The sequence below is a fragment of the Coregonus clupeaformis genome, chromosome 31 (genome assembly GCF_020615455.1).
Source record: "Coregonus clupeaformis isolate EN_2021a chromosome 31, ASM2061545v1, whole genome shotgun sequence".
Classification (NCBI taxonomy): domain Eukaryota; kingdom Metazoa; phylum Chordata; class Actinopteri; order Salmoniformes; family Salmonidae; genus Coregonus; species Coregonus clupeaformis.
The window spans coordinates 13,457,090-13,473,849 of NC_059222.1; the positions used below are offsets into that span (position 1 = coordinate 13,457,090).

The following is a 16,760-nucleotide window of genomic DNA, read 5'->3' on the forward strand; positions in this document are numbered from 1 at the left end:
TTTTAAGTGGGAGAACTTGCACAATTGGTGGCTGACTAAATACTTTTTTCCCCCACTGTATATAGCCTCGTTATTGTTATTTTATTGTGTTAATATTTCATTTTTTAAATCTGCAAATGTTCTTACTTTTTAACTCTGCGTTGTTGGTTAAGGGCTTGTGACTAAGCATTTCACGGTAAAGTCTCCGCCTGTTGTATTCGACGCATGTGACCAATACAATTTGATTTGATTTGACGCACACACACTGTCACACACACACACGGACGCACACACATCTCTCACTTTTTCTCTGTCTCTCTCTCTTTCTCTCTCTCTCTCATTCCTCACAGAAGGAAGGTTGACTATATTCCATGGTATCCATGTCATCCCCAGTTGATACAGTATATTGTAACCCCAATGTTCTCTATTCTGTGAGAGGGATCCCTAGACTCTTTATTCACCTTCAATGAATCTTACTCCAATGGGATAAAGACATATAACGCGCATCCCAAATGGCACCCTATTCCCTATATATAGTGCACTACTTTTGACCAGAGCCCTATGGGGAATAGGGTGCCATTTCGGATGCAGGCAAGCTATTCCAGGTTCTACTGTTATGTCCGTGTTAGAATGTCAAACAGATGCAGGTGAAAACCCGAACCCAATGAAGGTTAGAAAGTAGTTAAGTACTGTTGATTGTAGGTAAGCCAGGATTTGAATGATACGTAGTTGATCATTATGTGTTTACTGTTTATAAGGGGATGGGGAGAGTGCACAAGGTTTGATAGTGACCACAGTAGGCTAACATAATGGTTGGTTAATAATGTTTTGAATAAATAATGTAATGTAGTGCAGGTATAAATACCATACACATATAGTATATATTTACTTGCTATCATATAAACTCTTGTATGGATACTCTTTATACATTTGCAACAATATGAACATGGACAAATCAATGAAGAATGTGCCCTTTTTGTACCATTGAGTGAGGCATTTTATACTGAATGATACTTGTCTACCTGGTCAACACCGCCGTAGTGCTTGAGATTGAGAACATCCCAGAGACTTAACTAGCGTCTGATGCTCTTTGTGTGTGACATCTTCTAGGGTCCATTCACGTTTCCTGGCACTGCTAACTGCAGTGAAACGTTCATCTCGAATTTTATAAGGCCTTATTTAATAGGGCCTCTAAATGCTGGAATACCTGTTCGATCATAGAGGAAGGGGTTGGGAGAGAGGAGCCACAGAGCAGTGGCTGGGGTAGAAACCCCTCTACTGAACCATTAAAAGGAGCAGAATTGGCTGAGATTCAACTTCTATTCAAGCCTTTATACTCTCTTACTCTCCAGTCATGTATTCAGTGAACCTCCTAAAACATAGATGATCAGAGAGGCTGAAAGGCTGAAAACACAACACTGAACCACACTGAAACATAATTCTGAAACACACTAAACACATAACACTGAACCACACTGAAACATCATTCTGAAACACACTAAACACATAACACTGAACCACACTGAAACATCACTCTGAAACACACTAGACACATAACACTGAACCACACTGAAACACATCATACTGAACCACATTGAAACATAGTATTCTGAAAACATAACACTGAACCCCACCACAGTCAGACAGGAAGCTATGGGAGATGATTGGAAAGTCTTCCCCCATCAACATTCAACACAACACCCAGCAGCAGCAAAGTAAAAAGCAGCATACATACAGTGGAGACGACTTGTATTTTCTCAATATAAAGCTCTACTGTGGATGTAGAAGTGCCAGAGTGCATCACATTGTAAACAGACGAGGAGGAGGATTGGATTGTCTTTCTGCCAGTCCATCATTTTACGGCTGTATTTACAGCTGCATTCTAGAAATGCACTTAGAGAGGTTTAGAGAAAACAAAGCTTGACTCAGAGGGGTAATCTCCTATCAGACTTTCAGTTAGTTCTAATATTTATAAATCACAAGCTTTTTGTGGGGCTTCCCCGAAGCCTTACTGCTTCTTTTTCTTATTTTCGCTCGCAAGTCTCAATATCAGCAACATTCGGATGGAGGTTGGGATGGAGGATCTGTGCTAGCAAAAAATGGGCTTAAAAGGGATGTATTTCACTGATAGCTGATAGTGGCGGTTAGATACATTCACCAAAGACTGGAATGGAATGTTTAGATTGAATATTTGAGTGGGGTGGAAATCACCATGGTAATGGTCCAAGAGACAGAAGCGGTGTCCTTTTGTCATGGGTAATTATAGAGGAACAGCTTTCTACTAAGCCTTAATTTTGGCTCTGAACAAATTCCCACTTAATTATGCTCCAATGCGTTTGACACAACTTTATTTGAAAATCAAGCTTTAAATCACGTGGAATTAAAACTCTCCGTCTGTGAAACAGGCTCAATTTGAAGGGACTCAAGCTCTGTGAGGTTTCCCCAAAAAATGTCAGCTACTATTCCAGAGGCTAAAGAAAGAATCAGCATCGAAGTGGATATACTGTCAGGTCCAAAATTATTGGCACCCTTGATAAAGATGAGCAAAAAAGACAGTATAAAATAAATAATACAAATACTGATTGCATGCTGTTTTATTTTTTTTACAATTATTTTATATTAATACAATTGCTAAGAAAAATAGATTTTGCTTAACAATAAATAAATAAAAATAAAAAAGATAGGGTCAAAATTATTGGCACCCCTGTTTTCAATACTCCAGCACCCTCCCCTTGCGAGGATAACAACACTGAGCCGTTTTCTAAAATGTTTTCTGAGATTGGAGAACACATTGAGAGGGATCTTAGACCATTGCTCCATACAGAATCTTTCCAGATATTTTTCAGATTATTTTGTATTACTTGTTAAAATATATATATTTCTCTGAGCAAATGTATTAGTATAAAATATAATATTCATTTTTTTTAACCATAAAATATAGCTCAGTATTTATATTATTTATTTTATACATAATTTTTTGCTCATCTTTATCAAGGGTGCCAATCATTTTAGAGCTGACTATATATAGAGTGATGTCTTATATTTTAATTGAGTGCACGCACAAGAAGCACCTAGAAGCTGACGTTGGGGAAATACAATACCTTGAAAATGAGCTTGGGCATTAAGCCTCCATTTTAGGTGTCTTATCTTTCTCAAGCTGTTGAGACCCTAAAAACTGACTTGGCGGAAAGAAACAGACAGAAGAGTAGTGCTGTTACTGAAGCTGATCCCCATAGCTCTGTACTGCAGCCTCCCTCCACTCAACTCCATCTTAAACTCCCCACATCTCTGAACAAGTGGGTCAGAGCACTATTAAAAAGTTGTGTGCGTGTGTGTGTGTGTGTGTGTGTGTGTGTGCGTGTGCGTGTGTGTGCATGTGTGTGTGTCCCATGTCATAGAACCTGCTCATAACATACACTACACACACACAGACCCAGATATTATACAAATCCGTTCAAACAATCCCTGTTTGTTCCATTTGTTTTTCAGGGTGTTGTGGGGTCACAGTTGAAAGGAACGAAACCTGGATTGATCTTGTCACTCCTCAGTCACACTGAACTCAGTTGAATGCTCTTTCAGTTCATGTACTGTAGCCTAGTTCAGCTTCCCCATGAGAGAGAGGAGAGAATGGTCAGAGTGTGAGAGACCTCAGTTGAGTTGGACAGTGCATTAGGCAAGTTTGCTCTCTCTCTACAGTGGATGCTGAACTCCAGTCAGGAACTAAACGTGTGGGGACTCTTCTATCCTCTATTCTGGGTGCATCCTAAATGGCACCCTATTCGCTATGTAGTGCACAACTTTTGACCAGAGACTGGTGAAAATAAGTGCACTAGAAAGGGAATAGGGTGCCATTTGGGATGCGAGCTCTCCTCTCTTCTGTTATTCAATGTCTAAAAGGTTTTTGAGTTCTGGGATGGCTCTAGTGTATAATGTAGGTTCTCTCTCTCCCCACCTCAGTCTGTCTCTCATCTTCTTCCTCCACAGTTATAGTGAGGAACAATTCACTAGCAGGTTTCTGCAAAGATAAGCCTTATTTTTAACCTTACGCAATAAACTGGGGACTTACACTCAGTGGTCTGCCTAAAACACTGTTGATGAATTTAGAAGAACATATTGCAAAGCTAACTATAAAATATTTACTAAACCGCATGGGGTAGTTGACATGGAAGAAGAAAAAGAGGACAAAAAGCACTCAGCTCTCACCAGCACAGACAGCGGCTAGCGGGGAAACGGATTTGCACACGAATTGAGAAAAAAGTGTTGGCTGTTTTTGTTTCAATGCACGGTATTATTTTAACACCCCGCAGGGTCAGATAGGGTTCCATTTTTTTTCCATCTCCCTTCACAGTTTATTACTTTTCTAATATTATGAGTTAGGGTGGGACATTTTTTGATTTTTCCTCGCTTCTATTTCAGGTGGTAGCCAGACTAAACCCAACCCAAAAAGGTTTTGCTAAACTGGTGCAGAAAATCAGAAATCCATTTGGCAATGGCGATTTTCCAATGGTGCTTTTCTCTGCTCTAGTGTGGTTTGAATGGTGAATATAGTGTGTCAGGTTTGCAACCTTTGCTAGAATGCTTCAATTAGCTTTTTATTAGATTACAGCAGTAGTTTACATCATTGAGGGAATAGACACCGGAAGGTACTTTGAGCCTTGGAGTGTGTGTGTGTGTGTGTGTGTTTATGTTATGCCTCTAAAAATGGTGACAAACTGAGCAAATGGAGCGAAAACACTTGTTCATTGTTTCTTTTTTGTTCATTTGATAATCAGACAGCCAGCCCAAAGGGACAAACAACACAGTTTAAATCAGACAGCCAGCCCAAAGGGACTAACAACACAGTTTAATTCAGATAGCCAGCCCAAAGGGACTAACAACACAGTTTAAATCAGACAGCCAGCCCAAAGGGACTAACAACACAGTTTAAATCAGACAGCCAGCCCAAAGGGACTAACAACACAGTTTAAATCAGACAGCCAGCCCAAAGGGACTAACAACACAGTTTAAATCAGACAGCCAGCCCAAAGGGACTAACAACACGGTTTAAATCAGACAGCCAGCCCAAAGGGACTAACAACACAGTTTAAATCAGACAGCCAGCCCAAAGGGACTAACACAGTTTAAATCAGACAGCCAGCCCAAAGGGACTAACAACACAGTTTAAATCAGACAGCCAGCCCAAAGGGACTAACAACACAGTTTAAATCAGACAGCCAGCCCAAAGGGACTAACAACACAGTTTAAATCAGACAGCCAGCCCAAAGGGACTAACAACACAGTTTTAAATTTTTTTATGTTCTACGACCCAGTTTGTTCAGCTGTAGCTTTTAAGTGAAGGATGTTCCCTTGACTGTGCTCAGACTGTTTCTTCCTACCTCCTACAGATAATTTGACCTATATTGTCACAGCAAAATAGGATTTAGTCCATAATGTTGCTTGATCGGTGGTTAGGCTATTAGCTGGCCAAAAGCAGCCTACATGAAAAATGCAATACTTTTAATTTAACCGTATGTTAGTGTGGGATTTCAGTGAATTTATCTAAATCATGAAGCTCATCTGCATTTCTTGCGGTGCAGGAAAAGTCTCAGCAACAAAATAGTGATCAAATTAAGATCCTTATCTCAGCAGTTATTGCTGTCCAATATCTTGATTTTTTATCCCACGATTTTGCTTGTATCCTTTCATGGCCCCACTTAGGTTTTATCAAAACCTTGTTGTTGTTTCCTCAGAGGAAAGACTAACGGAGGTCCTGTCCTCCCTTTTTTTCCAGGAAGAGATGAGTCTCTTATCTAGTAATTGTGTCGCTCTCCAAAATGACTTCCGACCCCTTCAAATTCCCATGCATCACTCCAACCCCCCCACAATTCCCATGTGAGTGATTCCATACGAAACCGGGACTAAAAAAGATTTTCAATAAACTGAATCCATAGAATGGTACTTTGGAGGAAGGATTGTTGACATACAGTACCAGTCAAAAGTTTGGATACACCTACTCATTCAAGGGTTTTTCTTTATTTTTTACTATTTTCTACATTGTAGAATAATAGTGAAGACATCAAAACTATGAAATAACACATATGGAATCATGTAGTAACCAAAAAGTGTTAAACAAATCAAAATATATTTTATTTTTGAGATTCTTCAAAGTAGCCACCCTTTGCCTTGATGACAGCTTTGCACAGTTTTGGCATTCTCTCAACGAGCTTCATGAGGTAGTCACCTGGAATGGATTTCAATTAACAGGTGTGCCTTATTAAAAGTTAATTTGTGGAATTTCTTTCCTTCTTAATGCATTTGAGCCAATCAGTTGTGTTGTGACAAGGTAGGGTTGGTATACAGAAGATAGCCCTATTTGGTAAAAGACCAAGTCTATAATATGTGACCCTGATTTAGCCCACTGCAGTTATAGGTTAATTATTTCTCAATTATGCTTTTAGATACAAATGTGAAATATATGTCAACAATCTTTTCTCCAAAGTACCATTCTATGGATTACATTTAGTGAAAATCCCAAAAATCATGGTACTTTTTGTCCTGGTTTCATATGGAATCACCCATGTGCTCTTCCTGTTTGTAGATTATTTTTAGTTAGATTTGGTTTTCCAAAGTGCCAGTCAGTCGCGTGAAAAAAACGTTTGGTTTCAAATTAGCAATATGAGGACTGTATCTGGTATAACTGAGCCACCCACAAGCAAGGTGTGTCACAACTTGAAGCAGATGTATCTGCCTGCAGAATATATCTCTCTAATGCAATCTAATGAGATAATTAGTCTTTAATGACATACATTTTCCTCAAGTTGTTTACCAATGGGCAGAGGGTACATCAGTAATAGCTATGTGGCTTGGACAGCTACACTGTATGGCGATGTGGAGCCGGGGCGGGAGGGGAATCTAGGGTCTGTGTCCCAAATGGTGTCCTATTCCCTATATAGTGCACTACTTTTGACCAGAATACTGTGGGCCCATATAGTGAATAGGGTGGACTTTGTGACACAGTCAGGGGGATTTAGAGCTATAGATCACAGGTGGGTTAGTAGTAGAGGAGGGGAATGGACGGGGAGATTATAAATACGCTAGGGGAATAAAGAGCAGGTGAACAGACAGATCCCAGGGGCATGGAGCTCTGGAGCTGACAGGGGCAGGAGGAGGGACACTAAGCCCAAACGGAGAGCAGGATTTGGGGTTAGTCTCACACCTGTAATCCCCCGACCCCAACCACCATGATAAACGGCTGGATCTCTCACCACCGGAGCTGTTGGTGACAACCGTTACCCAGTACCACAGTTTACTTTATACACCAACTACTGCCAGCAAGTGCAGCTACAGTATATACAAATAACCGTGGGATGGAATGAAACGGGGAGTAATTTGATTTTATAGCTAGCTCACCTGTCCTTTTATTTTGTCACTCGTTAGAGATTACAGTTGGAACCCATTATGTTTCAGTAGAGTACATAAGGTTATAGAAAACAGTTGTTTCTCCATCTCACACCATAGCCTACGACTGTAACTCCCCTCTCACATCACATCTCCTATGCCAGCCCAGCCCAGTCCCTGTGCCTGGGGCGTTTGCTGGCCCCAGGGCTGGTTGAGGTGCTACATTGTTACCAGAGGGGTTGACAGAGTTGTAAAGTAGCAGGCCCAGCAGAACAGGAGCAGGCAGACATACCACACACAGCAGTCATTACTCTAAATCACTGCCCCTCCTCCTCTCCCCAGCTCCATCCCCCTCCTGACCTCAGCTCGAGACCAGTGACCTGGAAAATGGCTGCTGAGCAGAGCTGCGGACAGAGAGCCAAGCGCTTCCCCTCCTCTTCCCTCCCTTCCCTCCCCTGCAGACAGCAGAAATATTCAGCCAATTACCAGATGATTATCTGGTCACAACACCGGCCACGGCGACCGGGTGGGAAACACTCTGGGAGTGGATGAGTGGATGTACAGCATGCTTGGCTGGCTGTCAGCCTCCCTCCACCCTGGAAGGGAATAATTAATCAAAGGCTTCTACATGGGGAGAAGTGGACCGGGATGCCCACTCCACTAGCCTTTTGGCCATTATACCTCCATTGACATGTACAGATGTAGGATCTTAATTTGACCTGTATTGTCGCAGGAAAATAATCCTACAGGATTTGAACATTTAGTCTAAACTGTTGCGTGATCGGTGCTTAGGCTATTAGCTGGTCAAAATGAGGCTACATGAAATTGGAATACTGTTAACATAACTGTGTGTTAGTGCGGGTTTTCAGTGAATTTATGTAAATCTCAGCAACAAAAGAGGAATCAAAGTAAGATCTTATATCTGTAGAAGTAAATGAGGGATCCCCCTTCTTCACAGGTCACCAGACACACATTAATTTGGGCCAGACATTAGACCCAGTCCAACCCCAGACCCTTTCATTCCCCAGACCCTTTCTGATTCAAGTGGGATAAAGCAGAAGGGATTTGCTCACTTCCTTTTTTTTGTTGGTATATTTGTTTCAATGTATATTTTGTGCTAGACCTTTGTACAGTACATAGCTTGATTTTTTTTTCTAAAAGTCTATTAAGCTGTGGACATTTTAGTGCCCATATTTAATGGAGGCAGTCACTGAGTCACTATGTGTGTGAGGAGGAGGAGGAGGAGGAGGAGGAGGAGGAGGAGGAGGAGGAGGAGGAGGAGGAGGAAGAGGAGGAGGAGGAGGAGGAGGAGGATAAGGAGGGAGGGAGGAGAGGTGGGTAGTGGTACTGTATATAGGCTGCATGGGTTTCGAAGTTACATGGGATGGATGGATGGATGGCTGGATGGCTGGATGGATGGCTGGATGGATGGCTGGATGGCTGGGGAAACGAAAGCCATGATGCGTCAGACTCCTTGTGCCAAAGTGCTCTTTTTATAGACAACCTTACAAAGGACTCATTGACTGATATAACATGGAATAGTCCCCCCATTGAGTGTTGGCAGGCTACATTGCCTAGTTAGTAGAACCATATGAGGTTATTCTCTCAGAGTACAGTTTATACCATGTTCTGTTGCACATACCTTCTCCATAAAAACAATATTGGTTATTTGTTTGCACTCTCATAAATTTCCCCCTCAACCTTTGTCATTTTCATTTTTGAATTTTGGGGCGACACCATAAATCGTCAATTCACTTTCCACTTTCCGCTATATCTATGTTAGTTTTAGCATCAAAATTGAAATATAAAAAAAGGTTAGGCTTACATACTGTATATCTTTATTCAATTCTTCTCTGTAGTCGCGTTGTTTCACGAGTTGAAACCTGCTGCCTATATTTCATGCATCACTGTGTATGAGGAGTCCTATTTTAGCAGCGCGAAGAAGACATCAAAGCAGCGCTGTGGAACCGCAGTAAATCTCAGGCACTTGGAAGGTGCCTTGTTCGTTACATCACCTACGCTGCCAATAAAGTTTCATTAGAAAGAACTGCATGCGGTTCCTGTTGGAATGGAAATAAATACTATTGTATAGTCCACATAAACCAGAGCCGCTCTCTTCCCTCTTCCCTGTATAGTCCTCCCAGACCTGTGAATGGATCTATCGGGGTTCGACTTCAAACTCCCTCCCAACTCAATCCCCAGGCTGCACTCCTTGGGAAGACATTTAGAGATTTCTTTCTTTCTTTAGAATTGCAGAGTTTATTTAAACTACAAATCCTCTATACGCTGAAATACCCATGGGAGCCGAACATCTGGAAAGTTCTGCTTTGTAGAAGAAGAAGAACATGGTTATGGCTAATGGGTGTCTAGTTCACCCCCCCCCCCCATTCCCTTAATAGTACACTGTGCACTACTGTTGACCAGGGCCTATAGGGCTCAGGGTGCCATTTGGGACAGAGCCTATATCTGATGCTTCAGTTGAGGAGCTGGTGGATAACCTCAACGAACCACAGTCTCATTCCTGTACTCTGAACCCCCCCCCACACACACACACACACACACACACTGCACACAGGAGAGCAGACCAGAGCAGACCATAAACCAGGGTGATAGCCCAGCCTGTGGAGGCAATGGGCCAGAGATAATGTGAAAGGAAAGAAAGCTTGTTCCCTGCCGTTTATCCCCTCCTCCCTTCCCCCCCCCCCCCCCCCCCCACCCCCCCCCCCCCGATACAGCTGTAGGTGTGCTGCCTCTCATTGACACTGAGAGGATTGAGGACAGGTGTCAGTCAATGTTGGGGGTGCAGGGCGAATGTCAGAACACAGGAGAGCCTTGTAGCCCCCTGCCCCCATCAACCACTTCCTTCTCGTGTTGGCTTACTTCCTGTCTGCATCAACCCACTTCCTGTCTCTCTATCTGTCACCACGGCAGCCCTGACCTTGTGACATGAGGCTGCCAGGTTAGAGTCACTCAGGATGCTCTTTGCCCTGGATGCATCTGCACCCCTGTACTTCTGTCCTGGGCCTTGAAGGGCAGAAGAGGCACCATAAACCATTGATTTCCACTTTAAAGATGCACTATGCAGAAATCTCTCCGCCATTTCCTGGTTGCTAAAATTCTAATAGTTAGCCTAATTTCAGTTTATGTGACAAAACAAGCAAGTATCATGTAAAGAATCACTGTACCATCTAAACCGCTGTGAAATATATTTTCTATAACCAAAAATATTGTATTTTCAGCTGTTTGAAGCTGGTGTACAAAACCGAAAGTAAAAGACGCAAAAATGAAACTTAAGAACGGGAAGCATAGAAATAGTGCACGTAGAACAGATCTACGGCGTCTTAGACTTGTTTTCAATGAATGACAGATCTATAATATACATTTCTGTGTGAATTTGGTCGGGTCGACCAAAAAGCAACATATTGTAGCTTTAAAATGTGAAACTTGATTTTGAAAATGTATCAACCCCTACAAAAATATCCATTAATTATAATCCAAGCAACAATTCACATTTCCTGTTGCTGCAGGATTATTTTCCTGCTGAAGCAAACTGGCTCAAATTACATTCCTACATCTGTATAAATCTTGGCAGAACATTAATGATTTTAAACACATTTAGGTATCATGGCGGAACCCAGAAGACGTTGCCCAAATTGAAGGTGGTAATTTTTTGGGTGAAACCAAATCCTCTGTTTTCAGACTGAATATTTACATCTATATCTTGACTTTTCCGGTATAAGTGCAACAGGAAAATCTTGGAGAGAAGCATAACGGCGTAGTAAATTCATCCAGTACACAGTCAGACAGAAGCACTCTCCCTCTGAGAAACACATCTGTCTAGTTGCATCTCAGATGCCTCTTGTCTCATTTAGCTGCATGGAGGTTAAACGGAGCATGATGTTTTCCTGCATGTTTGTGAGGCAGAAAAACGGTGGTGCCCATCTCATTAGGAAAAGGACAAGTTTGGTGGTGGTGGGCAGCTGTGTATTCTTTTATTTTGTTCATTATGGTGTTAGCCGAGGCCTATTTGCTGTTGTGTGTCGCTTTATAAAGAGCCTGAGATTGAAAAGATGAGTAGCCTAACCCTCATTCTCTCCTCTCCTCCCCTCCTCCCCATTTTGACTAGCCAGGGGACCTGACAGAGGCTGAGCCCTCCTCCCTCCCCACCTACAGCTCAGTAGTTCTGTCACGGCCAGTAAACTGCGTCTGCCATGGGAGCAGCGCGGGCAGGCCACTTTGTCAGCACACACACACACACACACACACACACACACACACACACACACACACACACACACACACTGGGCTTTAAGCAGAAGTGCACCAGCAGAGAGATAGAGAGAGCTAGGATAAATAATTGAAGTGTGCATTCTGTACTTTGGTGAATTTTAAAGCTGTATTCTGCAGAGGCTCTAAATGGCAGGGAGAAGGAGACGTTAATGATTCATGGGCTGCTTTTATCCGTTTTGGTTCAGGTCACTGTCCTGAAGGAGCGCGGGGCATTGGGGGAGAGGGGGGTGGGGGGGGGGGAGAGGAAGGGGTAGAGAGGCAGGAAAGGTGGGGTGTCATGACCAAAAAGATTTGCCTCTTTCTCGCCTCCAGTGTGTTTGTGTGTGTGTAAGTCCTCGGTGAAAAACGTGCCCGCACAGATGACATTTTTGCCAAAGAAAACGTTAAACCAAATATTATGGCTGAGCAGCCTGCCCAGTTGAACTTTTTTGCTATAAATATTTGAGGTGGGATTTATGGATATTCTTTTATCACCGGGATTTAATTTCCGACGTGTCCCAAATGAGGGAATAGGGTGCCATTAGGGACACAGCCCTATAGTCCAACACGTTTAGGAAAATGTGCCTTTACGCCTGCTGTTGCTATGACTACTATGTCTGCTAGGTTCTGCTCACTCATCTGCGACGGTTGATAAGGTGCCCTGTGAAACATAAGGTTTCTCTTTTCCAAATGAAGTGGCCAATAAATGTGACATTGAAACAAAAACAAAACAATAATCACAATATTATGCAGCCCAATACTAACACTTTTAATTTCTCAATATCTAATGAATAACAACGAGTGAATATGTCCAGGCAGTAATGAATCAAATCTTGGTTCTAAAATACTATTTATTTATTTGATGTCGTTCCAAATTATGATTCAGATAAGCTTTATAAGCATATTGTTCCACTGTTGCTTGTCACAAAAGAAGGATCGTTTTTTCCTGCTGAGGAACATAGGTATAATACGTAGTTTTTTTACTAGCGATACAGTACGTTATTGGGATTAACATGGGCAACCGAATCCCGGGACTGTCCCGGGAACACTCTTCACACTTCCAAATAAATTTGAATGACAAGACCCGGGAAATTAGGCCCTACAAAATGTTTCCTCCAATGCCGCACTAATGCAATTCCACAAAATACATAACATGCGCAGCAGCAGATTAGCCAAACATTTTATATCACATTATCCAAACAGGTTGTTGCATGGAAGCCTTTAGCCTAGCGTATTTACTTCACACAAAGTCACCATAAATTCAAAGCACACGTATAATTGACACTGACGGACGCGACCCAAATGCAATTAATAAACCCTGCAGGAAACCTAGAGTATAGCCTATAAAATAAAGTGTGCCTCTTTGAGCTGTCATTGTGACTCTACAGACAGTCACAAATTTGATAGGCCTACGCACAATTCACTACATAGGCATCTCCGTCACAGATATGAAATCTGTTAAGTGTTAACAACTCAGAGAGGCATGAAGGAAAATTCAATATTTGCCTTTCCTAGAGCCTAGGCTATTTTTCTATCCAGTCCCAATCCCACTGAAACCCAAAATCCTGACTCCTGTCTCGCATGAAAATTCCAAACTTTATTCTGTAATCCATAGGTTGCAATGCATTATCAAAGCACATCTCTCGCCTATGCATGTCAAAATACCGCTATAACATTTCCTCCGCTTCTCTGTGCTGTCTCTTAGGCCTACTTGCTGCTCAAATGAGAGCTTCGGTAGAGAATGTGTGATCAACAAACAGTATGATAGTAGATATGGATATCTTTTTTAACAGAGTTGGTCCCCGTTAAGATACCTTAAACTATTTCCTCTCTTCATCTCCGCGTTATTCATGAGCTGATCTGCTATCTGTATAGACCATCAACTCGATTTTGCCAAATATAGGAAATATTCTGTCATTCGTTGAAGCAGGTTATCTAGCAAGTTTAGCAACTTTGGTCATTTGACTTTTGTTTGACTGCCATTACAAAGTTTGCATGATTTGACAATGCTATACTCCGGGTGTGCTTTGTGCATCCTGAGCGCGCTCTGGGTCGAGATAGCCTACTGCTGAAATGCACTGAATTAATGAAGGAACATGATAACGCTTGGAATTTATGAACGGCCTGTTTAGTAATTCATAACAATGTAATTGCCGATCAAAGATAGTTACTCTATCATTACTAAATATCATTTTTATTTGCTCTGAAATCTTGACATAGTGGCGCAGTGAAGCCAGCAATGTGGCGCAGCAACAATCTTATTTGGGGAGAATGCTGGCATAGTGACCATATCTTGGTTTTAAACACGTTTTTGGGCACTTTCGATTTTTGCAGTATTTCCCGGGACTCTCAGGATAAATATGAATTATTCCTGGTATTGAAACTTGGTAGATTTTCAGGAAAATAGTAATCCCTAGTACGTTAGATGGATGGAGATTGACAGAGATCCTCTTAACGCTTTTATGTGTTGTGTGTGAGAGTGAGGGATACCCTCCAAATGGACCCTAGGAAGAAGCTCTCTGGGTTTCCGTAGCCCTTTGGCTGCATTAGGAAACACTTGGAGAGACATCCGTTCCCTCACTCTACACAACTGTCAATAATCTCAGAGAAGTGGTTGAGTGTAGGGGCTGATGTGATGCTGTACATTTAACCTCTGCTTCTCTGGCTAGTAGTAAAGCTTGCCAACATAATGTAGCCGCCTGCTAAAGAATAAAGTGTTACGTGTTTTGTGTTTTCTCAGTCTCACATTTGGTGTGTTTTTACCATTGTCAAAGTTTATATTTAGTCATGAATTGTCTTCTTACCCTATCCCTCTCCTCTCCACTCCTCAGGGAGCTGATGCCCAAGACCCTGGAGGGCCAGATCACCATGGAGAAGACCCCCAGCTACTTTGTGACCAGAGAGGCCCCGGCCCGGATCTCCGGCATGTCCCGGGACACCAAGCTGATCGTGGTGGTGAGGGACCCCGTCACCAGGGCCATCTCTGACTACACGCAGACGCTGTCTAAGAAGCCCGATATTCCCACCTTCGAGAGCCTGACCTTCAGAAACAGGACTACGGGGCTCATCGACACGTCCTGGAGCGCCATCCAGATCGGCATCTATGCCAAGCACCTGGACAACTGGCTGCAGTACTTCCCCATGGGCCAGATCCTGTTTGTGAGTGGGGAGCGTCTGATCAGCGACCCGGCCGGAGAGCTAGGCCGGGTGCAGGACTTCCTGGGGCTCAAGAGGATCATCACAGACAAACACTTCTACTTCAACCAGACCAAGGGCTTCCCCTGCCTCAAGAAGGCTGAGGGCAGCAGCAAGCCCCACTGCCTGGGCAAAACCAAAGGGCGGACCCACCCCAACATTCACCCAGAAGTGGTGCAGAGGCTACGGGACTTCTACAGGCCTTTCAACATGAAGTTCTACCAGATGACAGGACAGATATTTGGTTGGGACGATTGACTGAGGACTATTGACACTACAGTATAACTGTGCGACAGCCACAATACTAAGCCTAGAAGCAATATGTGTCTGTGAGAGAGAAGAAAGAAGCCTAATCTGGTCTTATTGGCAAGCCAGATATGCAATATGTTTCACTGTGTTACGTATTTTTATCTGAACTGCCTCAAAAACCAATATCAGCAGCCTACAAGAGGCTGGTTGAAGAAAATGCATAGAGCTGGATTATCCCTCATAGACCATGTGGTGGTTCCAATACAGAAAGATACTGTAGGTACTGTATCTACTTCCCTACAAGGTTTTCCCAGCACTATCAGAGTGAAGTGTTTTCTGTTGGAACTTTTCAGTGCTGCAAAAGACAAATATGCATAGCTGTTTCTGTATATGAAGTTATTTGAAATCACACAGAGAGACTTTGGATATAAAGCCTGGTCTGAGTGGTTCTATGCCATACTTTAAAGCAAACCTAGCTGCTTTGCATTTTTCTAGAATTTTTTGGAAAAAATAATTTCATTTTATTTATTTAAGATGATGTACACATGCAGTATATAATATACATGTTTTGAATAACTTTCATCACTAATAATATTATGTCCTATTATGTTCTAAGCGCCTCTAGAGAACTACATTTGTTTTATACTGTACAACATATTTTCTTCTTTATCATGTTATTTCCCGGTTATTCATTTTAATTAGTATTTTCTTTACATTGATGCGGTTCCCACACTCTTTCCCGCTGAGCTTGCAATTCCAAGGGTTTGTTATTCCGAGGGTAGTTTCCCCACGTTCATTTAATGGAGTTAATTGAATTACAGTGTAGCGCGAGAGACAGAGCAAAGATAGCACTCACTGGATGTGTCCAATGGCACCCTATTCCCTATATAGTGCATTACTTTTGACCAGGGCCCATAGGGATTAGGGTGCCATTTGGATGGACACTCAGTCAGCTGTTGTATCATCAACAGCAACTCCTGAACTAATGTTATAACGAGACCTCCAGTGGGCCTAACCAAATGATTCCTCAAATTTCCTCTTCAACATGCCTCCTTGTGAACTGAATACAGTTGATGTCAGTCTGCCTTTCTTGCCTCGGAGGCATCCGTGGATGGAGGTCTCTCTCTCTGTGTCTTTTTAAAGTAACAGAGTTAAAAATAGCCATAGCACAATGGTGAAGTTGTGTTTCTGATTTATATCTGCCTGGTTGTATTGTAAGCTTCCAAAAGAGCCTCTCTTCTCTCAAAGCAGATGTGCCTCAAAGGAACACTTAATCATGGTCAGTGTTTTCTATAGGAGTTCAGGGGGAAACATATCCTTAGGTTTTATGCAATCTGCCATCACTCTTTATCATACATACATACTGTTATGGTTTTGTCTATTTAATTTGAATTAATGTTGGATTTATAAAGCACACTTTTAATAAAAGATAACAGTTATATAAACATCTGGTGAGTGACATTTGTGAAATCCTGATCCTGCCCTTTTATCACCATTCTGCCTGTTCTTATGCTTTAGAATAGTTATTCAATGGACTACAGTGCATGCAGATGTATTCCTATGAGGTTGCAGTATTAAAGTAATGTACTGTAGCTTTAAAGTGATGTGGAGTAAAGCCTCATTTACACAGTACGCAACACAAGAACTACAACTAGCCACGCAAAATGGCAATCCTGCATAGATTCATAGCA

General features: G+C 42.2%; 1 protein-coding gene across 1 annotated transcript in view; it reads left to right on the forward strand.

Moving 5' to 3' along the window:
- Positions 1-16,492, forward strand: part of LOC121547579 (heparan sulfate glucosamine 3-O-sulfotransferase 3A1-like) — a 61,765-nt gene extending 45,273 nt beyond the window's left edge. The window contains exon 2 of the mRNA XM_041858920.1: positions 14,457-16,492. Coding sequence (XP_041714854.1) covers positions 14,457-15,078 — 622 coding nt within the window. The 3' untranslated portion in view covers positions 15,079-16,492. The remainder of the gene's footprint in view (positions 1-14,456) is intronic.
- The last annotated feature ends 268 nt before the right edge of the window (positions 16,493-16,760 follow it).